The sequence below is a fragment of the Phyllobates terribilis genome, unplaced genomic scaffold (genome assembly GCF_046119375.1).
Source record: "Phyllobates terribilis strain yellow unplaced genomic scaffold, ASM4611937v1 Scaffold_9__5_contigs__length_417890890, whole genome shotgun sequence".
In the NCBI taxonomy this organism is placed as follows: domain Eukaryota; kingdom Metazoa; phylum Chordata; class Amphibia; order Anura; family Dendrobatidae; genus Phyllobates; species Phyllobates terribilis.
In genome coordinates this window covers 139,430,179-139,458,114 of record NW_027362769.1, presented here as the reverse complement: position 1 = coordinate 139,458,114, position 27,936 = coordinate 139,430,179, and the positions used below count along the sequence as shown (strand labels likewise).

General features: G+C 41.4%; 1 protein-coding gene across 4 annotated transcripts in view; it reads left to right on the top strand.

Annotated features, from left to right (window-relative positions):
- TANK (TRAF family member associated NFKB activator) overlaps positions 1-27,936 on the top strand; it is an 88,164-nt gene that overhangs the window by 48,778 nt on the left and 11,450 nt on the right. For 2 of the 4 annotated variants that reach the window (XM_073647064.1, XM_073647063.1), the window contains exons 2-8: positions 3,369-3,470; positions 3,553-3,702; positions 5,497-5,602; positions 11,503-11,633; positions 15,798-15,968; positions 17,918-17,973; positions 23,753-23,877. In XM_073647064.1, coding sequence (XP_073503165.1) covers positions 3,604-3,702; positions 5,497-5,602; positions 11,503-11,633; positions 15,798-15,968; positions 17,918-17,973; positions 23,753-23,877 — 688 coding nt within the window. In that variant the 5' untranslated portion in view covers positions 3,369-3,470; positions 3,553-3,603. The remainder of the gene's footprint in view (positions 1-3,368; positions 3,471-3,552; positions 3,703-5,496; positions 5,603-11,502; positions 11,634-15,797; positions 15,969-17,917; positions 17,974-23,752; positions 23,878-27,936) is intronic. The other 2 variants (XM_073647066.1, XM_073647065.1) reach the window with 2 other exon arrangements.

The following is a 27,936-nucleotide window of genomic DNA, read 5'->3' as shown; positions in this document are numbered from 1 at the left end:
TGTCTAAGGGTATGTGCACACGATGCAGAAATGAAGCAGAAAATTTCTGCATCATTTCTGCATCTCCCTGGCAGAAAAAACGCATGCAGATTGTGAATGCGTTTTTCCTGCAGAATACATGCGGATCCACATGCGGATTCACATGCGTTTCCGCATGCAGATTGACAAGCGCTTTCCAGGCGATTTTAGCATCACCTGGAAAGTGCTTGACAACTAGGTCACACTATATAAATCCATACAAACAGCATGGATTTATATAGTGTGACCCCAGAGAGTGTATATACTTACCTCCGATGGCCCGCGCTGTCCTGCTTTACACTCCGTTCTCCCGGCAACTTTGAATTGAAAGACCTGCCGACGTCAGCGTCACGTGACCCGTCACATGACTCTGACGTCAGCGCAGGTCCTTGAACTCACTGCAAGTGCCGGGAACCAAGCAGGAGCGCTGCGCGGGCCGACAGATGGTAAGTATATATATATTTTTTATTTTATTCTTGTTTTACAGCTTTTTTAATGGTACCTGGGTGTGGATGAGACTCTCCTCTCCTCCACACCCGGGTACCATCCGCACATTAGAACGCGCCAATAACGCAAGTACAGATGCAGTCTTGCGGAATTGGTGCGTTCTAATGCCAGTCAATGGCGGCGAAAACGCCGCGTTTACGCAAAATTAATTGATATGCTGCGGATTTTTGAGCGCAGCGTTTACGCTGCGGAAAAATCCGCATCATGGGCACAGCACATGCGGATTTCAATTGGGGAACATTGCTGCCCTTCTACCATGCGTTTTTCATGCGTTTCCGCGGCGTTTACGCAACTGCAAAAACGCCGCGGAAACGCATTAAATACGCATCGTGTGAACTCAGCCTAAGGGTTCACTCACACTTGTGTAAAAATCTCATCCACGAGTGTGGGATGATTTTTCCTCACTTGTCATCCATGCGCTATCCGTTTGCAATCTATTTTTTTACTTAGCAGCTATTAATCGGATGCTTTACTGATAGTCCGTATGGCATGCAATTTTTTTTTTTTTTTCTTGCACTGACCGATTTCGGAGTGGAATCGCAGCATGTCGGATACAGCTGAGAAAAAATACGCAGATCTGCACGGCCTTATTGAGTAACATTGGTCCGAGAGCAATCAGATTTATCGGATCGCACTCGTCTGATTTATACACAAGTGTGAGCGAACCCTAAACTGGATATTTTGTGGCTGAAGTTCTGCTTTGAAAACATGACTCCTGCCGGGTTTGCAGCCTCTGAATGTTTTTTTTCCACTGACAGCAGGCAAAGATTTAATAGAGATTCCTGTTAGAAAATGGTGCAAGTAGAATATGGCAGAGTCATCTCCACGTGACCGTACACAGGAATGTTTGTGAATTATTCCCCATCAGTGTGTAACCACCTTCAGTGTTTTCTCTTCCTCATTCATGTTGTGTACAGGATGTAACCGTGAAAATGTTTTTATTTTTTTTTTTAATTAAAGAATATTTTGGAAAATTTCTATTTCACTTACGCACTGCTGTCAGCGCTGCACTTGTGCTACATGAAATCAATGATTTCTCGAAAGACAATTGCTGAAAAAAAAAGCTGTTTCTGCAACATTTTACTTCTAAAAAGAAGCAAGACAAAAATATATCTCATACCCTACCATAATTATATATAAATGTAAAGCAAAGTTGCATAATAAATATAGGGTACTTAGTGAACTATTTTTGATCAAAAAAAGTATACAAGCCGTCCCACCAGCGGCAAGGTGACCCTAAATTGGGACGGTACCTATACTGCCTATATTAAAAACCTTACTGTATATCAAAGTTGAAGTAATGCATATAAAAGGGTAGACAAATAGGACCGGGTCCCAACTCCAGACCACCTAGGCCCGTGGTAAGCTACATATATACCAATCAGCTCAACAAAGGGCATGCCACACCCTTAAATTGCACAGAATGCAAACAAGTCAAAAAACCAGACAATGTGAACTGAGGTCTAAGATGGCAGACATACAAGAAACAGAGGCATGTTCACACTAGCAAAAAAGAAGCAAGACAAAAATATATCTCATACCCTACCATAATTATATATAAATGTAAAGCAAAGTTGCATAATAAATATAGGGTACTTAGTGAACTATTTTTGATCAAAAAAAGTATACAAGCCGTCCCACCAGCGGCAAGGTGACCCTAAATTGGGACGGTACCTATACTGCCTATATTAAAAACCTTACTGTATATCAAAGTTGAAGTAATGCATATAAAAGGGTAGACAAATAGGACCGGGTCCCAACTCCAGACCACCTAGGCCCGTGGTAAGCTACATATATACCAATCAGCTCAACAAAGGGCATGCCACACCCTTAAATTGCACAGAATGCAAACAAGTCAAAAAACCAGACAATGTGAACTGAGGTCTAAGATGGCAGACATGCAAGAAACAGAGGCATGTTCACACTAGCAAAAAAGAAGCAAGACAAAAATATATCTCATACCCTACCATAATTATATATAAATGTAAAGCAAAGTTGCATAATAAATATAGGGTACTTAGTGAACTATTTTTGATCAAAAAATTTTACTTCTGTAAATTGAAGCTCCTGGCAACTGATGCCCCTTTCATTTCGAGGAAATAAGACCCCCTTACTCATGAATGGTGTGGGGTACCATCGCTGGTGAGATCTCCAGCAATCAGACATAGATTATGTTTGTAAAATGGGTCAACTACTGTAGGAGTTTAACCCCTAAGGGCTCATGCAGACGACCGTAATAATAGAACGAGTGTTATCCGTCGTTTTGTCGGATCGCACTTGGACCATTGTTATGGTATGGGGCCGTGCACATGTGCGATTTTGACTGCGATGGTTTCAAGGAAAAAAAATTGCTGCATGCCCAAATTTGATCCAATATTCGGATCGCACTGTAAATGCGTAGAAACCATCGGACTGCACTCGGATGGCGACTGAGTGCAGTCCGATTTTCACGGAATGACAGAATGGAAAGGATGGTGAAACTTTTGTCTCCATCTTTTCCGCATCTTGAGAGAATCGGATCACACTATGATCAGAGTGTGATCGGCATAATCAACCCCATTCTCTTTGGAAGACAAAAAATATGCTTGTGTGGCACCAATTTAATTTTTCTTTCTGAAGGAATGTAAAATAAAAATGACATTTTCAGACCTCAATCTCTCCATACTCTATGTAAAAGAGTTACACATTCAAAGCATATTTGTACAACATGTCGTTCTAAATGTAAACAATCTCAAGCCAAAATTTCCCGGCATAAGAATTGTTTTTTTTTTACTACAATGGGTTCCACCTGACTTCTTAAATCAACGCCTCTGGCTTCATAGTAACCTTCGTATTGTTTACAGATAGAAAACAACCATAACTTCATTACACCATCCAAGAATGACTTAAGGAAGGAAGATTCTCAGAACCGTCACTGGAAACTTTAGCTTTTACATACTTTTCAGGTGAGTTGACCTGGGGTTATGATGTGATAAGTGTCATAGAAAACTTCCCCGACTCATTCCTGTTCTTCTCTCGTCTTTGTAGGTCGCTGTCATTATCCACACCCTTTTTAGTGATGATACAGAACTGGGAAATATGGATAAAAACACAGGAGATCAACTTAATAGAGCCTACGAAGCGTATCGTCAGGCATGTATGGATAAGGAACGGGCCAGGAAGGAACTACAGCAAAAGGTATAAAGGAGCATTGCTTTGTGTGGGGATGGGGAAAAACCCAAGTTTGTTATCGGTGATTCCCCAGAAATATGTTTCATACAGGACATGTTACTTAAAGGAAATATTTTTACCACCTATGACAGCAGCATAGTGTAGAGACAGAGACTCTGATTCCAGCGATGTGTCACTTACTGGGCTGCTTGCTGTAGTTTTGATAAAATCACTGTTTTATCAGCTGGAGATTATCACAAGAGGACTAGTAGACCTGCTACCAGGTTGTCCATCCACTCCACCACACCTGATTGGTTGATTTCTGTGTATAATCAGAAATCTGACAATCAGTGGTGTGGGCGGGGTTATACAAAGCTCAGCATTTAGAGAACTGCAGCAGAGAAAAACAGTGATTTTATCAAAACTACACCAAGCAGACTAGTAAGTGATACATCATTGGAATCAGGGTCTCTGCATCTACATCATGTTGCTCTCAGATGGGGTAGCAAAAACATGGTGACGGATTCCCTTTAATGGGCTTTGTGCAGTAACATGATCGGCAGATACCCACAGCTCCTGGCCAGAAGAGGAAGCAAAAGAGAGAATGCAGACAGAACAGCATGGGATCCCAGCTGATTCTGTATACTCTTTTGCTTCCTCTCCTGCCCAGGAGATGTAGTATGATCAGACCATGTTCCTGCACGGTCAGACACAGCCATTACACAGTACACAGCAGGGACACATTTATAAGATTATCTCAGCACAGGAACATTTTATTTAAACACATCCAATTGTGGAACTTATAATTATTCCAATATCTATTGATTACAATGAACTTTGTTGGACAACCCCTTTAAGGGGTAAAACAACCAATTGTATTCATGCACACAATAAAGTAGAGGTGATCAATTTACTTAACCTTTACTTAAAGGGAACCTATCATAAAATTATCTAAAATAAATAATTCTGAATTCTTGCCGTTTTTACACTAAACATTGACCCTCAAAATATGCTGACATGTCCTGTTTTGTAGAGATTATCTTAAAATTTTTGCTGTATGCACTAAAGGCAGAGCAAGCAGTCATCTCACATGGTCATGCTCACAAGTTTAGCATTCTGTCAGGATTTAGGTGCAGATTCTGTGTCTAAATCCTGAGAACATCCACTGACATGATGCTAGCATTGCATTATTTCTTCTCTTGCATCGTTATGCTGCAGCGCTGTTTCAGTGCCCACCCAGTTTATACTCCTTTAGAAGCTGCTTTCAACTGCTGCTCAGTAAATATCCAAACACTGCATTCAAACAATTTGGGTACAGGACTTTCCCTGTCTGAGCCTCCCCATCCCTGTATACTGGGGAATTCCCATACTCTGATTATATGACTATAGTGTATGAATCTTGCTGAGTAGCAGTTGGAAGAAGCTTCTAAAGGAGCATGAATTGGTTATTAAATCAGCACTGTAGTGTACTGTTTGGGAGAAAAGCAAAATACGGTAATGAAGTATATTACAAAAAGAAATCATAACTTTGCAAGCCTTGAGAATAATTAAAATTAGAAAAAGTTTAGTTACTCTTTAAAATAGTAAAAAAAGGATACATTCTCCTTAAGGAGTTTGTATGAAAATAAAAACCATGGCTGCTTTCTTCTTGAAACAACAACGATCTTGTTAATGTGTTTTATGTGATATTTAGTCCCATTTATTTGTGGTTCTATTTCTGCCACCATGTTTTCTTATCCCATTACAACCCTTTTAGGTAGGTCATGAGACTTTTGGCTACTCTACCCTGATCATATAATGTCTTTCTCCTGTTTTCTTTAGACCGCTTTGTTTGAGAAGCAGTTACTTGATAAGGAGGAACAGATAGCATGCTTGAAAAACCACATTTCGGTCTTGTCAACGAGGCTCCCGTCATTTTCTGAAGCAGGTAAAACCTAAAACCAATATGATCTGTAAGAGCCTGTGCACACGTTGCAGATTTGTCACTTTTTTTCTGAGCAGTTTTGTCACAAAACCTGATGGGTTTTCCTGATACCAGCAAAGTGAGTGAGAATCTTAAAGTCTCATGCACACATTGCTTATATTTGACTTGAAGATTTAAATCTGCAGCCTGACAATTTTTTTATTATTATTTATTATTATAACGCCATTTATTCCATGGCACTTTACATGTGATAGGAGCATACATAGCAAACAACAAGTACAATAATATTGAACAAAAAAAGAGTCACCGACTGGTACAGGAGGAGCGAGGACCCTGCCCGCGAGGGCTCACAGTCTACAAGGGATGGGTGAGGATACAGTAGGTGAGGGTAGAGCTGGTCGTACAGCAGTATGGTGGAGCGGTGGTTACTGCAGGTTGTAGGCTTGTCGGAAGAGGTGGGTCTTCAGGCTCCTTTTGAAGGTTTCCACGGTCGACGAGAGTCTGATGTGTTGGGGTAGAGAGTTCCAGAGTAGGGGGGAAGCACGGGAGAAATCTTGTATGTGATTGTGGGAGGAAGATATAAGAGGGGAGTTGAGAAGGAGATCTGGTGAGGATCGGAGGTTGCGTGCGGGTAAGGAGACTAGGTCACAGATGTATGGAGGAGACAGGTTGTGAATGGCTTTGTATGCCAAGGTTAGGGTTTTGAACTGTAGTTTCTGAGCAATGGGGAGCAAGTGAAGGGATTGACAGAGGGAGGAGGCCGGGGGAATAGCGGGGGGACAGGTGGATTAGTCGGGCAGCAGATTTTAGGATAGATTGAAGGGGTGCAAAAGTGTTAGTGGGGAGGCCACAAAGCAGGTGGTTGCAGTAGTCGAGGCGTGAGCTGATGAGGGCATGCACTAGTGATTTTGCAGATTCTGGGATGAGGAATGCACGGATCCGGGAGATATTTTTGAGTTGGAGTCAGCAGGAAGTGGAAAGGGCTTGGACATGAGGTTTGAATGGGAGATCAGAGTCAAGGATTACCCCGAGACAGCAAGCTTATGGGATTGGGGAGAGTGGCCAGCCATTGACTTTGATGGATAGGTCAGATGGGGAAGTTGAGTGAGATGGGGGAAAGATGATGAATTCAGTTTTATCCATCCATTTAAGAAATCTAGCAGAGAAGAAGGATGAAATAGCAGACAGACATTGTGGGATTTTGGTTAGTAAGGAGGTGATATCGGGTCCAGAGAGGTAGATCTGTGTCAGCAGCATAGAGATGATACTGGAAGCCATGAGACTCTATGAGCTGTCCCAGGCCTAAGGTGTAGATGGAGAAGAGCAGGGGTCATAGAACTGAACCTTGGGGGACACCAACAGATAGGGGGCGAGATGAAGAGGGGGTGTGTGAGTGGGAGATGCTGAATGTCCGGTCTGTTAGTTATGAGGAGATCCAAGGCAGGGCCAAGTCTGTGATGCCGAGAGATGAGAGTCTGTAGTAAGAGGGAATGGTCCACTGTGTAAAAGGCAGATGATAGGTTCAAGAGGAGGAGCACAGAGTAGTGTCGCTTGGATTTGGCAGTTAGTAGGTCAGTGGTGACTTTAGTCAGAGCAGTTTCAATGGAATGGTGCGGTCAGAAGCCAGATTGTAAGTGGTCAAAGAGGGAGCAGGAGGATAGGTAGGAGGAAAGTTCAAAATGGACTTGTTGTTACAGTAGTTTTGAGGCATAGGGGAGAAGTGATAAGTGGCGATAGCTAGTCAGAGAGGATGGGTCGAGGGAGGGCTTTTTGAGGATGGGTGTAATTGAGGCATGTTTGGAGAATAAGGGGAAGACACCAGTTGTTAGTGACGGGTTGTAGAGGTGGGTTAAGGTTGGGATGAAGACTGTGGTAAGGTTAGGAATGAGGTGGGACGGGATTGGGTCAAGTTCACAGGTGGCAAGGTGTGATTTGGAGAGTAACTTGATGTTCCATAATGGTGGAGAAGTTGGTTTGGGAGGAGGAGGGTTAAGTAGATATGAGGAGGGACTGTGGGGACTTTAGGCAAAAACTTTGTCTGATGGTGTCAATCTTCTGTTTGAAGAATGAGGCAAAGTCTTCAGGTGAGATGAGAGGAGAGGGTGGAGGCGCTGGGGGACGGAGGAGAGAATTGAAAGTGTTGAATAGCTGTTTAGGGTTGTGAGACAGGGAGGATATGAGAAGTAGGTTTGTTTTGCTGCAGTGAGTGTGGACTTGGAAATAGTGAGGGACTGTTTGAATGCGATGAAGTGCTCATTGGAGTGGGACCTTTTCCATCTCCGCTGAGCAACCTTGGAAGCCCGTCTCAGTTTCTTAGTCAGGCTGGTGTGCCAGGCTTGCCTGTTGATTTTGCAAGCTTTGGTATGTGTGGGGGGGGCAACCGAATCGGGAGCTGCAGCTGTTGTGGTATTATATAAAGCGGCATCAACATCTGCATCATGTAAGGAACTTATGTCTGTAAGAGGGAGAAGGGATTCAGAGAGTGAATGTAGGTCAAGGTGTTTGAGATTTCTGCGAGGGCATTCAAGTTTGTGAAGTGGGTATTGTGGACCTGGAGAGGAGAGGGGAGAGAATGTAAGTAGGTTTGTGGTCAGAAAGAGGGAGAGGTGAGTTAGAGAGGTTAGATAGGGAACAGAGGCAGATGAAGATGAGGTCCAGTGTGTGGCCATCTTTGTAGGTGGCTGCAGTAGACTATTGAGCGAGGCCAAAGGAGGAAGTGAGAGATAGAAGCTTAGAGACAGATGAGTGAGAAGTGTCAATAGAGATGTTGAAGTCGCCCATGATGATAGTGGGGATGTCAGCAGAAAGGAAGTGAAGTAGCCATGTGGTGAAGTGGTCGAAGAAAGTGGTGGCTGGCCCTGGGGGGGCCGTAAATGACAACCAGTCGGAGCAGGAGTAGATGCGCACACAGTGCACCTCAAAAGAGGGGAGAGTAAAGGAGGACGGCAGTGGGATTTGGGTGAAGGTGCAGTTATCCGACAGGAGAAAACCAACTCCACCATGTTTGCCGCTGGGGCGGAGGTGTGGGAAAGGTGGAATCCAACGTACGAAAGTGCAGCTGGAGAGGCTGAATCAGAGGGTGTGAGCCAGGTTTCGGGGATGCAGAGGAAGGAAAGTTTTCTAGTAATGAAAATATCATGGATGTAGAAAGTTTGTTGCAGACGGAGCGAGCGTTCCATAGAGATCCTATTAGTGGGACTGGGGAAGCGGGAGCTGGGAGGATGGGCATAAGGTTAGAAAGTTTGCAAGAGTTTATGATCGATCGTGGATAGGAGGTGGAACTGACTGTAGGGATGTGGTGAGGAGAACCAGAATTTGGAGAGATATCGCCGGCAGTCAGGAGGATGCAGACAGGAATGGTAAGGTTTATCAGAGTTGGAAAGTTGGGTGCCATACCAGGTTAATGCAAACAGGAATTTAGTGTTGTTGCTGTAGATTTCACCCAAACTAATGAGTGGGGGAAAATTTGCACCAAAAAACGCATGTAAAATAACCGCAACAAAAACACGTCAAAGATGCAGCTATTTTACGCAGCGTCTCTTCCTGCCAAGAGATGCAGAAATGGTGGAGAAATTTCTGCACCAAATACTTAACATGTGCACATAAACTAAAACTTTGTTTCAAGTGTTTTGCTATCAATATTTATCCAGTATTTATACTATATATGTAAGGGAATGGACATACTGCCCACAATCCCCCTTGAAGAACACGCTTATTGTAGTATTGTATAATGTGAACTGTGAGATGTGTTAATAGTGTTGGAATTGTGTTCTGCCCTCCAGTAGGGAGAGTAACTGGCAATATTTGGGACTAGCCCAAAGTGGGAGGGATAAGGTGAAGGGACAGAGGCAGTTTCTTCTCAGGACATCAGATAGGGCCCAATATGCATCAAGAACAAACCTAAGGTCTGAAAAATAAGCAGTGTTGCATGACATGGGTGTCCCAAAGTGAGAGAGGAGACCAAGACAGTGGTTAGCTTGATCTAGAGCAAAGAAAGAGAGGAAAAGCGAGAAGTTACCGAAGGACAGAGTGATGCACCGGAGACGGGTCCTGGGACAGGACGCCGAGCAGTATGGACCCTGAGTTTATAAACGGTAACGGATCAGGACGAGACAGAGAACGTGATATGAAGAGAGTGCCCCGGGAGGGAGTTCCAAGGTGTCAGTAGCAGAAAATGCTAAGTACCGGCCATATTTACAAAATAATTCCCTTGAAGAGAAGAAGACGTGAAACTGCGGGTTGAGAATAAGACTCTTACTAACTGGATTGTCGTACCGAGCTAGGTTGTAGTGAAGGAAGATTAAACGGTGGAGATAGAGACCAAGTGAGTTAAGAGAAAGGAACTGAAACTGTTTGTGAAAATGCTCCGTATGGTGAATTAACATTTATCAAGCTGTATACCCGCTACCTACTGTATATAATTCCCACCAAGTTATCGTTCGGTAAAAAGTTTACTTTTGACAGGTGGTCTCCCTCATTGAACTGTTCAACATCTGGTCCTGGCCAACTCAAGTCATTGGTTACATGCGGCCTGTATGGACATAGTGCCCCCATAGCACAAGTCCACACACCCAGCCGAGATCCCCACCCTCATATAACGTGCCAGGGCAAAAGAGCTGAATACTTCGCCCACGGCTACCGCTCCATGCCACGTTACATACACACATAGTCTGTATTGTAAAATCAGTTTGATTTATGTCCCTCCACCCCAAAATAATAGCCAACTTTTCTGTAAACCTGTACAGATTCTTTCTATAGGCATTCATGGACTTAAGTTTTTAAATAAATGGCTAAGCCGTGCTTTCAATTTAAAGAGTTGACTTATGAAAATAGCCCCTTTTCCACATGACCCACTAGAGCATATACACGTCATACTGTGGGGGGTCTCCCACTTAAAGGGTTTATCCAGAACTATATTATTGTCTTTACTATGAGCCAAATACCTTATATGAGGGTGGTTGCTAACTACCTGCCTGTTCTACCTGGTGCAGGCTCAGAGTGGTCACAGACCGCTCCTGGCGGCGATTCAGCTGCTCCATATCAACAGAGCAGCTCTTCCACTTCTGTGCTGATCTGTCAATGTGGCGTGACTGCAGATGTCATTCCGATTGACAACTGGCTTCCTGAAGTTAGGCAATGTAGAGCAGGCTATAAATCAGCATGACGTCGGCAGCCACGACCTGTCAACAGAGTAGAGCGGAAGAGAAGCAACTGCTCTGTAGACGTGACGTCAATGGAAGCTACAGAATGGACGGCAGGAGCGGTTTGTGACCACTCTTTGCCGGCAGAGCTCAACAACAGGCAGGTCGTTAGCAAATGCCTGCCTGTTTGTTCTTAGGCCCAGAGTAAAAAAAATAAATTCGTCCTGGATAACTCCTTTAGGACCCCCATCTACAAGCCAAAATTGAAAGTTGCTCTGGAGGGTCTCCTGCGCTGGCAGACTCGAGCCGATTATCTAATGCAGGGGTGGGGAATCTCAGTCCCACGGGCCATTTATGGCCCACAATGACCCTTTCTCCGGCCCCCGGGCAGATTCCTAGAGACCACAGTGCTTGGGTCGGCAGCTGTGTTTTCACGGCCGCCAACCCTTTAATTTCTTCTTGCTCTGTGAGAACATGCATAAAGTGTTCACTACTGAACGCTGAGGTGGGTGCACTGTAAGATTACGTCCTGACTCCAGTGCCAGCGTCAGGACGTACTTTGTGGGTGGAGTTAGCGCATGATTTGTACGGCCCCCGAGGAATGTTATAAATATCAAAATAATGTCTCTGGTTGGAGTTACTTAGCCTCACAAAGTAAGTAATTTATTGGGAGCAGAAATCAGGGAAATTGGCTGATGTTTTTTCTAATCATATACAAGCCCTTTTAAGGAAACCATAAAACTAATACCACTTCATTCTCAGGAGGAGGGTTTAATGCGCCACCTACATCCCCCAAAATGGAGAATTCTGATGGTTGGAAAAGTGAGACGACTTCCATGGAGAGTCTGCAAGAACAGCTCAAAGTCAGTCAGCTGCGGGAAAAGCTCTTCAAGGTAACAAAATGCTATTAACACTGAGCACAATCTTAATATATATTTACCTTGTAATGTCTTCACATCCAGTTTCTTCCAGATGTGTCCGGATCCCAGAATTCCAAGCGGCGGAAGATCGACGACCACCATATTGGGACACCCAAGTGATGGGTGTCTCAATATGGAAACCGCTGGTGGTACCAGCCTCTTGCGTGGTACCACCAGCGGAACACCGTCGCGAACACGCCGTACACGACGCACATGCTGCCGCCGGGGTCAGCCGAATGATTCACTGACCGCCGCCATCTTTGAACAGGAGGAGCGCATGCGCAGTTTTAATGTGACCGCCGCTATCTGCCTGTACAAAGATGGCAGCGGTCTGATTTACTGCGCCTGTGCGAATTCCGCGCAAGCGCAGTGAATCATTCGGCTGATCCTTGCGGTGTTCTCAAACGAGAGAACACATGAGGGAAGAACACAGCATAGGGGTGGTATTGCCCTGAGGGGATTAACAAGAAAAGTGAAAAGTAAAAAAAAAGTTTTAAAAAAAGATCAAAAAAATATCAAAAAATCACAAATTCAAATCACCCTCTTTCCCCCCATTAAAAGTAAAGATAGTAATAAAAAAAAAATACACATATTTGGTAGTGACGTGTTCAAAAAAGTCCTATCAAAATATAAAAATAATTAACCCAATCGGTGAACACCTTCAATTAAAAAATTCAAGAACTCCAAAATTAAGTTGTTTTGCTTGCTGTAATTTCACAAAAAACATTATGTAACAATCAAAACTTCACATCTATCCCAAAATGTTATCAATAAAAACAGAGTCTCGCCCCCCAAAAATAAGCCCTCACAAAAATGAAAATGTTACGGATCTAGTAAAATATCGACACAACCCAAAAAAAAAAAAAAAATTTTGTTTTTGCAATCTTCTGATTTATCTTCATTACTAAATTTATAAAACAACTGAACATGTTTGGTATCACTGTAATCGTACTGATGAGCAGAATCATATTACGAGATCATTTTTTACCGCAACATGTACACCGTAAAAACAATTCCCAAAAAACAATGTTTTTTTTTTCACAATTACTCCCTAGTTGGAATTTTGTTTCCTTTTTACCAGAACATAATATGGTAAAATGAATGGTGTCATTCAAAAGTACAACTTGTCCCACACAAAAAAAAGCCCCGATATGTCATTGTGGATAGAAAGATAAAATAGTTATGGCTCTGGGAAAAAGGGGAGGAAAAAACAAAGACGTAAAAACGGGGGAAAAAACAAAGACGTAAAAATGGAAGAAGTTAGTTTGTCTCATAACTTTCAAGAACTCAGCCTTCTGTCATTGAGTGGAAACCTGACATTTAGTCTTTGGGATGAAGGACAACAAATGTTTCTGTTCACTGATAATGAGGAAGTAATTCATCAGCTATATAACAAAGCCGTACTTACAGAAAAGTGGAAAATCCCTGTATGGCTAATCCGTGCTCACAGCAGTGAAAGTTCCCACAGGGAAACAGCAATTCACTTTGCTTCATTTTTTGGCCTCTATGTATCACACAATACATAAACTGCAGAATGAGCGACCGGGGAATCTATCAGTGATCAAAGTCTTATTTCTCTCCAAACTCCTCTATTCTGATGTTTGACCTCATGTCAAAAAGTCACTTGGAAGATAATTAAGAAAACGAGAAAAACTCTGATCCACAACTCACTGATCGATTCACTGAAATACATAGAAGCTGTAAAAGCCAATTTTTATACCAAGATGAACATGATTTTGATCTCACTATGATAAATCGAGTTCTGTGGATACCTCTGGCACATGTTCCTTGTGTATATGTCAAACATGTGACTCAAACATGATATGAGGTTGGCCTAACCTGGGACCCAGGAGTAAAAAAACAAATACATGATACATTGAGCGACTATAGTACAGTGTAAAGGAATAAAGAAACATAAATACAATGAGGATTATCAGGTAGAACATACATTACCGCAAACATACCTAATTTATCCCAAGCCACTGATGTTTCCCTATATTCAACAATTATTTCTTAAAAAGACTTATAAACTTCAGCTCCAATTTTAAATAATAAGAAAGTCCCATTTTTTTCCCCAAAGAAAGAGATAAATCTACCTTCTCTTATTTTTCTATTTGTCTGTCTTTCTCCTATCCATCTCGTATCATCCATCCATCATCTCTTTTTATCTATCCATCTAACTGCTATACTATAACTATGGGGCTTGTTCACACATTCATTTAGTTTATAGTTAATTTGATGCTGCTGGATACACAGTGTATATGTATAGATAGATAGATAGATAGATAGATAGATAGATAGATAGATAGATAGATAGATAGATAGATAGACAGTACAGATGAAAAGTTTGGACACACCTTCTCATTTAAAGATTTTTCTGTATTTTCTTGACTATGAAAATTGTACATTCACACTGAAGGCATCAAAACTATGAATTAACACATGTGGAATTATAAACTTAACAAAAAAGTGTGAAACAACTGAAAATATGTCTTATATTCTAGATTCTTCAAAGTAGTCACCTTTTGCTTTGATGACTGCTTTGCACACTCTTGGCATTCTCTTGATGAGCTTCAAGAGGTAGTCACCGGAAATGGTCTTCCAACAATCTTGAAGGAGTTCCCAGAGAAGCTTAGCACTTGTTGGCCCTTTTGCCTTCACTCTGTGGTCCAGCTCACCCCAAACCATCTCGAATGGGTTCAGGTCTGGTGACTATGGAGGCCAGGTCATCTGGCGTAGCACCCCATCACTTTCCCTCTTGGTCAAATAGCCCTTACACAGCGTGGAGGTGTGTTTGGGATCATTGTCCTGTTGAAAAATAAATGATGATCCAACTAAACACAAACCGGATGGAATAGCATGCCGCTGCAAGATGCTGTGGTAGCCATGCTGGTTCAGTATGCCTTCAATTTTGAATAAATCCCCAACAGTGTCACCAGCAAAGCACCCCCACACCATCACATCTCCTCCTCCATGCTTCACGGTGGGAACCAGGCATGTAGAGTCCATCCGTTCACCTTTTCTGCGTCGCACAAAGACACGGTGGTTGGAACCAAAGATCTCAAATTTGGACTCATCAGACCAAAGCACAGATTTCCACTGGTCTAATGTCCATTCCTTGTGTCTCTTCTGCTTGTTGCCTGTCCTTAGCAGAGGTTTCCTAGCAGCTATTTAACCATGAAGGCCTGCCGCACAAAGTCTCCTCTTAACAGTTGTTGTAGAGATGTGTCTGCTGCTAGAACTCTGTGTGGCATTGACCTGGTCTCTAATCTGAGCTGCTGTTAACCTGCGATTTCTGAGGCTGGTGACTCGGATAAACTTATCCTCAGAAGCAGAGGTGACTCTTGGTCTTCCTTTCCTGGGGCGGTCCTCATGTGAGCCAGTTTCTTTGTAGCGCTTGATGGTTTTTGCAACTGCACTTGGGGACACTTTCAAAGTTTGCCCAATTTTTCGCACTGACTGACCTTCATTTCTTAAAGTAATGATGGCCACTCGTTTTTCTTTACTTAGCTGCTTTTTTCTTGCCATAATACAAATTCTAACAGTCTATTCAGTAGGACTAGCTTTACTTAGAATTTGTATTATGGCAAGAAAAAAGCAGCTAACAGTCTATTCAGTAGGACTATCAGCTGTGTTTCCACCAGACTTATGCACAACACAACTGATGGTCCCAACCCTATTTATAAGGAAAGAAATCCCACTTTTTAAACCTGACAGGACACACCTGTGAAGTGAAAACCATTTCTGGTGACTACCTCTTGAAGCTCATCAAGAGAATGCCAAGAGTGTGCAAAGCAGTCATCAAAGCAAAAGGTGGCTACTTTGAAGAACCTAGAATATAAGACATATTTTCAGTTGTTTCACACTTTTTTGTTAAGTATATAATTCCACATGTGTTAATTCATAGTTTTGATTCCTTCAGTGTGAATGTACAATTTTCATAGTCATGAAAATACAGAAAAAATCTTTAAATGAGAAGGTGTGTCCAAACTTTTGGTCTACTGTATATATAGTTAAACAAGCTAAGAGTAATAATCACCCATTCCCCATCAGGTGTCGGCAATGCCGCAGTCTGGCCCGGCATATACGGCAGGTTTTATGACATTTGCTTATCGAATGCCGCATGTTCTATTCCAGGATCAGCTGGATATAGAAAAACTTCATATCTTGAAATTGGAAGGAGATTGTGAGATGTTGGAGTCTGATCTTGCCAGTAAGAACGAAGAAATTCAATATCTAAAAAAGTCATTAAAGGAAACCAGAGAGATGAAGGAAAAACCGGAGCAAAGAGCGGTCCCCGACTCAGAAGTGAGTATAGAGGGACGATATTCTTCTCTAGGGTGGTGCTAACATTTCTGCAAGGCATATGGTATAAGATATATGTTGCGGTGTATCGGTGATGGCGAGCTTCCTATGATCAGGCATATAACCTGCCGGCTGTCATTGTCCAGTTTTCGGGTATGCATCGATCAGCCACTAGGAGATGATCTAACACTGCGGATTGTGGATTTATATCCATGAAACCTCCCGAATTACCCGCAGCTTCAGTATATATCTGGGCTCTATAATGACATATCCCCTCAGTAGTGTTGCTCACCTCAATGTCAGTGCCTGGGAACAATACCTGATCATGTTGTATAAGGCACCGTGCACAAAGGTACTGATTCAGGTTTGTGTCATTTTAGGACCTTTGTGGGTTTTTCCTGAGCCTTCACGTGCTCCACTGTATGTTATATTATAATACAGCAGCACAGACACATGCAGTGCCCGTGGGTCTGTAATACTGGCCCAGACAGACTCCATGCGCAGCCCTGAAGGTTCCATGTACTCCACAGTATTGTGTCCATGGGTCCTGATCGGTATCGTCTGCATCTTAACCCCTCTGTTATTTTAGCCTTTATCATTAAAAGGTGTAGAAAACCTTAAAGAAGACCAGTCTCTACCCAAATATTAGTCATTTTTTTCTTGATGTAAATGCCGCTGTTTTCCTGAATCCGACGTTGTTTTTCTTTTGTTCCTGCTCTTCTCCGTTCCTGAGATACGGACCTTTCTTCACTGTATATAAATCAAGTATTTTTAATACAAATGGGTGTGGTCACCAACTCTTCTTAGTAGGCATTTTCTTGGTGACCACACCCATTTGGATAACAAGACTAGATTTATATGCAGTAAAGACGGGGCCATATCTCAGGAACGGAGAGGAGCAGAAACAAAAGAAAACCATTGCCGGATTCGGGAGAACAGTGGCATTTACACCAGGTAAAAAAAATACATATTTGTGGAAGTGACAGGTCATCTTTTAGCTTAAATTTTAGCAAAACTTTTACAACTTTTTTTCATTTGTTGTAGCCCCTAATAAAGGGTTCATCTCAACTTAGCAAATTATCATTTTGTCCATGGGATACCTGATAACTTGAGGAGACCCCTAAAGATCCTTGGAACGGAGCTCTGAAGTGTCTGCACATACCCCCCACTACCCAATTCATTGTCTATGGACTATCAGAGATATCCGTGTGGTGGACAGTTGCTCCCCAAAAATAAAAACAATGGCTGCTCATTTGTTGCAGCGCATTAATCAGCACTGCTGTTCTCGGCGGGCGAAGTGACGTTGCATTACGCAACCGCTGTAGCTAATTAGCGTCAGCTCATTAATATTCTATCTGCTCAGATGAAATAGTAAAGGCTGCAGATGGTCAGCGGATACTGATTGGCTGCAGCCATCACATAACACAACAATGTCACATCGCCCACTGGGAACAGCAGCACCAATGTCGCTGGAACGTTGGCACTTTGGGAGGCGAATATCCTTAATTATTTTATTTTCTATGGGACACTGAATTGATTAAGCAGGGGTGGTCCAGTAGTGGATAACCCCCTTTAAAATCCACTTAATATACTGAAGGAAAGAGGACTAACGTATTTCCAATACTCATCATTACTATCCTCAAAATGTGTGAGTATCTTCTAATTTACTGCTTCATTGTATCAAGTGGATGTTAAAGATATTGATATTGATAGACCTCACCCCGACCCCTCCACGCGCGTGCACACACCTCATCATACTCAATAGAGGGCCCAAATAATACAATCATAACCATATTGTGCTGCCTTTTCTATAATCTGCTTTACAGAGGCGCGACTATGAAGACCATTGTCGTCCTATCAGTTATGACAGTTGATGTCTCAAACATTATACAATGATCCTGAGCCGTATTCACACTTGTGATTGTGCATTTATCTATTTTTATTCTTACTAGATGAGAAATGCGAACACAATGCAAGATTCTTCTGCAGCGATCAGTGACAACGCCAGGTACAGTATTACTGTCTGCTGCTATATATACACCGACAAACGGTATATATACATAAGTCACATGTACAATACTGTACTATCTAATATTTGTGCATCAAAAAAAAATAGTTCAATAATTAGATACTTATGAGATGTCATATTAATATTCCCACAATATTATTTGTCAGAACACCAAAGAAAGTTAAAACAGATTTGTCATCAGATTTAACAATACAAACTGCATACAATATTGAATAGGTCTCTTAGACCTGATGATGCTGGTGTAAATACATATAAAATACATATCAAAATGGCTGTATAATCCTTTTTTGAAAGTTTACACTCACTAGCCTGCTTGACAGCTCCTCATCGTTCCTCCTCCCTGCAGCTACTGAGATCTCAGACTGCTCAGTACAAGCCGCATCTGTCAAACTGGGTGGGCAGAGACTGAATACACTTGGACACAGGAGCTTGCTCATTCTATAGCTGGACTCATAAAATGTTAATCTTATTATCAGGATGATACAGCCAATCAGACATGTGTTTTCATCGTAAGTACACCAGCCTTATCAGGTCTGACAAATCTATTTATTAATGTATGCAGTTGGTATTGTGACAGATTCACTACAAGACGGTACATTTTTTATGCAATAATATAAAGTTTGCATCATGAGAAATATTCAGACAATTTTAGAAGCTACTTGTGAATTTTTGTGACCTATACAAGGCATCTGAATTTAATTATTCCCATTGATTCTCTCTACAGGACACCGCTATATGTGCCTTAATCTATAAGTGCAGGTCCACTAAGCCAAAACCAATATACACATGAAAGCCAATACATTACAATGTATATATGTACGGCAGCGTGTAAGTTCTCGATCGCTGCACCCTGCAACAACTACTTCATTAAGGTTCATTTCCTCTCAGTGCAGAGTCCGCACGGTATCAGAACACTTTTATCCTGCAGATTAACCCCATATCTGCAGGTTAATAGTGTTATTTTACATAACCGATTCCCTTTATAGGGTGCATGTTTCGGGTTTATGTTTGTAAACTTCATAAGGGTATCCAAGAAAGTTTTGGCAACTTTCTAATATTCTTTGTGTTTCAATTCATTTCTTCATCGTTTTACAAAAATCCTGTCCTTGTTATACCTGATACATGACACCTAGAGATGACCGAATCGATTCACAGGAGGACCCTGTCCTACGGCATTGTCAGGATTCCATAACCACTGGACGGGAGCCATGCTACCAATACTCCATTGATTAGCCTCAAAGTTGCACCAGATTGGTTAATCAAAAGAGTACCCGGAGATGCCGGCATGTCGAGATGGTTCATAGGACTCCAGGGCAGTGATCATAGAATTCTGACCAGGGTCCTGGGAACCGATTCGCTCATCTCTAGTGCCAGCAAGCACTCTCTGCCAGCAAGCAGAATTCTTCATAATTGTTTAAAAAAATAAAGCCCACATTTATCAATCAGTTTAGACAAGTTTTGGGCGTAAACTGCAAGTTAAAAATTGCAAATCATGATGTGCTCTGACTTTTGCACAAAAAAATGGTAATTTTTCACTCCACATGCCAAAGTTTAAAAATGCAAAAAAAAAAAGTGGTTATTGTCTTTGAGAAGCAGGAATGTCCTCAACATTTAAAGCAGAATTGATGAAAGTCACAAAATGGTTCATACTATTTTGCAAATATAATCCTGTTCATAGCAAACGTAGATTTCATTTTATTTTATTATTTTACTTTTAGAAACACCATAATGTGTCAAAACGTTTTAAGAGGCGCCCACCTTATATCTTTGGCACAATTTACTTTTAACAAACTGAAAAGTGAAATGCCAGTCGTAATAAATCTGATAGAAAGTCTCATTATAATATAAATTAAGGTTCATTACCGTAAAGATGAAAACCCTGATCCGTTCTTGTCAACTACAGTACAAAAAATAATTAAAATAAAACCCAAAAATGTGTATTAAGTGCAGATTTGTTCTTCTTTATTGAATATTCTTTTTTTTTTTCCCTAAATAATGTATCCATTTTTCCTTAGACGAAAAGCTTTAATTAACTGCAGTCACAGAACATCCGCCATCATTAACATTCAGATATTTTTTTCCTTTCCAGTTGGGTTCTTTGTAGCTAGATTGCATATGTTAACACACATCAGTGTTCTGCTTTTTCCTCTGGCTTTTGTTCGCATATTTTGTCTTCATATTCTATAATTAGCGTTCCCCAGTAATGAGTTTAGCACTAACCAGCCACCGGTAACACTAATTAGTCTACGTTGCGCTTTGTTACTGTCCATTAATACTTTACTAGTTTTTTAATAGTTTTCATTAGCATTCACTAGTATTAGTTGTTAAGTGTAGTCCTTTGCTTTTGTAAGCATTTATTAACACTTTACTCCATTTTTTAACAGTTCGTAGCATCTGCTGGTTATATTTGCAAGCATTTATTAGTAATCATGTCATCCATAATTAGTTTCCATTAATGTGTGCTCTGTATTCTTACATTCATATTTATCCACTTGAATAAATATCATTAACACTATTTCCTCTTGTAAGGTTGAGTATTTGATTATTACACATTTATTTTTACCCTTTTTATCACCATGTTGTTTTTAGGTCCCAACATTTTGCACTGATTCATTTTATTATCTGCGTTTACAGATTTTGGATTTATTTTCTCCATCCAATACAAAACTCAAAATCCCCTGTAGAGAGCATTTGACAAAATTCTGTCTGCTTGTAGCCACCACTAGAGGGAGCATAAGAGCTTACTGAATACAGCTCATACGGTGAGCTCCCCCTGCAGGTAGACAGTGATATGTTACTAAGCACAATAAAAGGTTAAAACTGATATTTTCACTTATCTATATTAAAATGGGAACCTGTCACCAGTTTTATACCCTACAAACTATGGCCATCCCCTTTTAAACCATGTAAATGAACTTCCAACAACTTTTATATGCATACCTCCAAAAAAATATTTTATTTATGCCTTCCGCCTGCATGTGTCATGCTAGGTATGGGAAGAACCCAGCGTACGACAATGGGAAAAGGGGGGAAGCCCAACAACTAGGGAAAGGGGTAGTGGAGACCCCTAAGCAGATCTAACAACAACCTGACTCTCCTATCATCCCTAAATAGGTTCCACACCCATCGTCGAGCAGGATACCTTAGCCCTGGCTGATCCTAGAGCTAGGCCCTAAGTAGGGAGGGGAAGGGGTGAGCACTAGTCAGCCCCTTCTGCAACTAAAGACAAACAAGGGAAACAGACAAGGTGATACACTTAACTTTGAGTAGACTCCAGAGAGATGACAACTACAATCCACAAAGGAACTCCAAGGATAATCTTAGCCGACTTCCAGAATTCCAGACCTAAACAGAGGAATTAACTCGATTACCAGCAACTCTCTGGAAAAACCTAGTGTATTTAAAGATCCAGCAAGGGTGTGTCAATTAACAGCAGAAGGTGGAGATCACAGCTGGGTCCTAGAGAGGTAGGGGTGATGAAAGGATCATGAAGGTGTCTGCAAGGCCAAGCGCAGTGACCTTCTACAGCCGGATCCAGAATGACTGTCTGTCAAACTTGACACAGCCGTGACAGCATGTAAATGCCATTATCCGATCCAATGGGTGTCTCCAAATCATGCTCAGTGCTGCCCCAGTCCTTTCAAACACCACCTCTTCTATCTTGATGGAAGTGGAGGAAGTCTCCTACGTCATCCACACAGTGCTCAAAGTTTCGCGTCTGCAAGGTCTCTGATTCCACTGCGCAGGCGCGAGACTTCGAGTGCTGTGACCACACCGTGCAATTTGTATGCATCGCGGGACATAAATAAAAGAGTCTTTCAAAAGTATGCAAGGGCACTAGTGATCTTATAAATGGGTTGTAGGAACCCATTTTACATGTTTTAAAAGGTAATGGGCATAGTTTATAGGGTATAAAATTGGTGACGGGTCTCTACACTGGAAATTCAGCCATACTTCTAGATGTAAAATATTTTTAATAGTAAAGCAGATCTGTTATGGCGAGACTCTTCATTTATCAACCCTGTCCTGATATGTGACGTAATAGTACATCCTATGTCAGGTCCCCATGTAAGAAGCGTTCTCAGGAGCTGAGGCAGCACCATTTCTAACAGATGCTGGCTGTATTACACAGCTGGCATGTGCCTGTAAAAGCAGCAACCGGAGCTGCGACAATCGCTGCTGCTTAACTCTTTCAGTGCTGTTGTCAATTACTGGCGGCAGCCTTTTAGTGACGCGATTGCGGGATACCAATGAGTAGTCATGGCAGTCAGGGGCCCGCAGAAGATGCTCCACAGCTGCCATCTTAGTCATTTTGTGAAGCCCAGTCCATCAAAGGAATTTTCCCAGAGAAGTTGGTTTGAAGCCAATTAGTTGACCGCAAATCAAAAGTAATGCAAAACCTCCAATTGCCGCAAAAACTGTATAACACTCTGGTCTCCTAGGACAATATCCAACCCCTTTCAAGCATTTTTGTGCAAACACAGTAATGCCAAAGTTATCTCCATATAGCAATACATAATTTGTGTTTGTATGTGAAAGAATGTGGAAAAGTTCAATACTTTTTCAAGGCACAGTGTATAACTGTGGGTAAATGGGTGGTAATTGTTCTTCACTGCTGTACAGTTTATTCAGTGATTAATAGCTTTCTCTTCCTAGCCTTATCACTAAGCTGTGAGCTGTGACTTACTCTCACTATCCAGATTCACCGCTAAATTTCTGTTGCATTCCCTGCCTTGGCTTTTATACAGGCTATGATAATACTTTCTGGCTATACAATACAATGTGATGTGATAACTGCTGGGCATTATGGGAAAGACTTCCCAGCCACTCCAGAGGTCATATGATCCTCGTCTGGCTGATGTGATCTAATGCAAGGAGTGAGATGGTGGCGAATGAGGCAAATTGCTGATTGTTAAAATGCGGCTGAGGTCAACAAATTCTTAAAAATTCAACACAATTTTGGTTCGCATTGAAACGATTTGCTTTTTCCATCAAACTGTCACAATTATAGAATTAAGAGATTTTGTAAATATATTACATTATTTATATTACAGTGCATAGCACTTATTGTAGAGAAGTCTTAACCTTTCTAGGGGCTTCAGAACTGACATTTCCCAGTATTCCTCATTAACCTGCTCTGGTTCTTTGCAATTTGGGTTGTATTGCTTTTAGATCGGACAACAATGTGCAGATGTTTAAAGTAGGAAAAATAAATATTTCTTATGCATTATATATATATATATATATATATATATATATATATATATATATATATATATATTTATTAACGGAGATATATATATATATATATATATATATATTTATTAACGGCTCAGCTGTTAGGGGTGTGTCTGCTATCAAGCTCGTCTACTATTTCTAATAACAAGCTGAACTGTGAGTGCAGCTCCTGAGCATAATACAGGCTGTAAGTCAGGATGAGTACAAGATCAGAAAAGCAATGTATATAGAAAATTTTTCAACTTTCCAGGTATATTGTATCTATTGAGAATTCTGCTAAATTGCTATATTTTCAATGTATTTGTTGCTAAAGGGCATCTTTTATTTTCAATCTTCTGTTTATTTTCACTCCACAGCTTTCTATGGGTATTTTGTGGGATATTGTTGTTGTTTTTTAAGTCTGTAACTCAACAACAGTGATGGGTTATAAGTTAATTCTCCGAGGAGATTTGTAAGTCGCAGATCTGTGTATTTCCATCGCTGCCTCTGAATGATTCTCAATGAAATGTTCTGCACGCAGGCTAGGTGTTGAACGGATTTTCTCCGATCTAAAGGAAGAATTCAGCCGGATTTGCAAGTTAACGAGGGAACAAAGCAGCCAACTGAATACATTTCTTATGAAGAAGGAAATGGCATCTGGTAATGGTATGATGTGTTTTACATTTTACTGGGATTGAAATGCATTATTCCAGCTCTGGTGATGTAATTTGTAACACTTCCATACATACGCCAAGCATTACAGTCCGCAATACACATCTCAGCTCCTGGGGCACAAATGTATAGCTTTATGGATGAAGAACTTATTGTTGTGAGCAGTGAAGTTTATGCAAAATTGTGTGTGTACTATATATATATATATATATATATATATATATATATATATATATCTATATCTATAATCTATAATATATATATGTGTGTGTGTGTTCTGTGTGGATATATATGAAGGGACGTTTATGTGTGTACAGATGCACACACACATGTGAATGAATGTATATCTAATTAGGTATTTTGTGTATATATATACTGTATTTAAACATTTGCATATATTTATGTTTAATGGGCTTTGTGCTATATGTAATGGGGGGGGGTGTGTGTGTATGTATATATATATATATATATATATATATATATATATACATACACACAGTACAGACCAAAAGTTTGGACACACCTCATTTAAAGATTTTTCTGTATTTTCATGACTATGAAAATTGTACATTCACACTGAAGGCATCAAAACTATGAATTAACACATGTGGAATTATATACTTAACAAAAAAGTGTGAGACAACTGAAAATATGTCTTATATTCTAGGTTCTTCAAAGTAGCCACCTTTTGCTTTGATGACTGCTTTGCACACTCTTGGCACTCTCTTGATGAGCTTCAAGTGGTAGTCACCGGAAATGGTTTTCACTTCACAGGTGTGCCCTTTCAGGTTTAATAAGTGGGATTTCTTGCCTTATAAATGGGGTTGGGACCATCAGTTGTGTTGTGCAGAAGTCAGGTGGATACACAGCTGATAGTCCTACTGAATAGACTGTTAGAATTTGTATTATGGCAAGAAAAAAGCAGCGAAGTAAAGAAAAACGAGTGGCCATCATTACTTTAAGAAATGAAGGTCAGTCCGAAAAATTGGGCAAACTTTGAAAGGGTCCCCAAGTGCAGTTGCAAATACCACCAAGCGCTACAAAGAAACTGGCTCACATGAGGACCGCCCCAGGAAAGGAAGACCAAGAGTCACCTCTGCTTCTGAGGATAAGTTTATCCGAGTCACCAGCCTCAGAAATCGCAGGTTAACAGCAGCTCAGATTAGAGACCAGGTCAATGCCACACAGAGTTCTAGCAGCAGACACATCTCTACAATAACTGTTAAGAGGAGACTTTGTGCAGCAGGCCTTCATGGTAAAATAGCTGCTAGGAAACCACTGCTAAGGACAGGCAACAAGCAGAAGAGACTTGTTTTTGGCTAAAGAACACAAGGAATGGACATTAGACCAGTGGAAATCTGTGCTTTGGTCTGATGAGTACAAATTTGAGATCTTTAGTTCCAACCACCGTGTCTTTGTGCGACGCAGAAAAGGTGAACGGATGGACTCTACATGCCTGGTTCCCACCGTGAAGCATGGAGGAGGAGGTGTGATGGTGTGGGGGTGCTTTGCTAGGGACACTGTTGGGGATTTATTCAAAATTGAAGGCATACTGAACCAGCATGGCTACCACAGCATCTTGCAGCGGCATGCTATTCCATACGGTTTGCGTTTAGTTGGACCATCATTTATTTTTCAACAGGACAATGACCCCAAACCCACCTCCAGGCTGTGTAAGGGCTATCTGACCAATTGTTAATTCATAGTTTTGATGCCTTCAGTGTGAATGTACAATTTTCATAGTCATGAAAATACAGAAAAATCTTTAAATGAGGTGTGTCCAAACTTTTGGTCTGTACTGTATATATATTAATATAGGCAAGCCTGTAGCAATAAAATATTTCCTTTTGCAATACTCTTGTAACATAATTTAGATATTCATGGAAATGAGATTGCATAAAAGCCTGCTCTTTAAGTGTTTTATTATTATTATGTACCAAAATCCACTCCTACTGTATAATAATATTCTAGAAGGGGAACCTAGAAGAGTCTACTTGTCCTGCACTGTAGTTACCTAACTGGACACCAGAATCTACTCCTCCTGCGTTATAGTTTTCTATCAGGACACCAGAGTCTGCTCCTCCTGCGTTACAGTTTTCTATCAGGACACCAGAGTCTGCTCCTCCTGCGTTACAGTTTTCTATCAGGACACCAGAGTCTGCTCCTCCTGCGTTATAGTTTTCTATCAGGACACTAGAGTCTGCTCCTCCTGCGTTACAGTTTTCTATCAGGACACCAGAGTCTGCTCCTCCTGCGTTACAGTTTTCTATCAGGACACCAGAGTCTGCTCCTCCTGCGTTACAGTTTTCTATCAGGACACCAGAGTCTGCTCCTCCTGCGTTATAGTTTTCTATCAGGACACCAGAGTCTGCTCCTCCTGCGTTATAGTTTTCTATCAGGACACCAGAGTCTGCTCCTCCTGCATTACAGTTTTCTATCAGGACACCAGAGTCTGCTCCTCCTGCGTTACAGTTTTCTATCAGGACACCAGAGTCTGCTCCTCCTGCGTTACAGTTTTCTATCAGGACACCAGAGTCTGCTCCTCCTGCGTTACAGTTTTCTATCAGGACACCAGAGTCTGCTCCTCCTGCGTTACAGTTTTCTATCAGGACACCAGAGTCTGCTCCTCCTGCATTACAGTTTTCTATCAGGACACCAGAGTCTGCTCCTCCTGCATTACAGTTTTCTATCAGGACACCAGAGTCTGCTCCTCCTGCGTTACAGTTTTCTATCAGGACACCAGAGTCTGCTCCTCCTGCGTTACAGTTTTCTATCAGGACACCAGAGTCTGCTCCTCCTGCGTTACAGTTTTCTATCAGGACACCAGAGTCTGCTCCTCCTGCGTTACAGTTTTCTATCAGGACACCAGAGTCTGCTCCTCCTGCGTTACAGTTTTCTATCAGGACACCAGAGTCTGCTCCTCCTGCATTACAGTTTTCTATCAGGACACCAGAGTCTGCTCCTCCTGCATTACAGTTTTCTATCAGGACACCAGAGTCTGCTCCTCCTGCGTTACAGTTTTCTATCAGGACACCAGAGTCTGCTCCTCCTGCGTTACAGTTTTCTATCAGGACACCAGAGTCTGCTCCTCCTGCGTTACAGTTTTCTATCAGGACACCAGAGTCTGCTCCTCCTGCGTTACAGTTTTCTATCAGGACACCAGAGTCTGCTCCTCCTGTGTTACAGCAGGACACTGTCTTCTGCATTACAGTGACCTAGCAAAAAATCCAGAGTCTGCTTCTCCAGCAATATAATAACCTGACTGTAAACCGAATTTTTGCACCTTCTGCATTGTACAAGCCAGTAACCGGCCACCAAACTGCTTCTCCTACACTGATCTAAGAGGACACACGCATTATCTTGTCTCAGACTGTTCTTCAGTCTTCCGTTTCCCATTATATCATCTAAGAGATGTGCATATAGAATTAGGATTTACATTTACTGACCCCCCCCCCTCATTGTGAACTTGATATGATTATTGGGGGGGGCTTCGAATTTTGTAAAACTGATTTATTTAAATTTAAAGGGGCTGTGTCACCAGGCTTATGTTTGAGGCCTTTAAAGAGTTAAACTAATTGCCCCTGTGAGCACAAAATTCTGGGTGTGAATTGCAGTTGCAGTTTTTGTTAAAGAGGGGCTCAGTGCATTAGTGGGTACCTGTCACTAGGTCATCAGTGGCAAGATTTTGCTTTTTGTTTCTGCTCCGCTGATTATTACATTTTTTGTTCTTTTTAAATTCGCCATACAGTTCCGGAGGTATGGGCGTTTTTATTTAGTGCTAATTTTTATTTCCAAGGAGGCATGGTTCACCGGATCCTCTTGGGTGTGTCTTTAGGTTGCTCTACATTATTACCCTGAAAGCCACACACACTTTGTAAAGACCATAAAAATTAGCATTAGATATAAAAGAGACATATGTCCGGAAGCAGATGGGGGATTTAAAATAAATGGAATCCTCAAGGGAGTAGCGGGAATGAACCAATTAAAACTGACAAGGGGGATCACATACAAGTAACATCACAATATGAGAAAGGGGCAGTTGAAGCACCCATT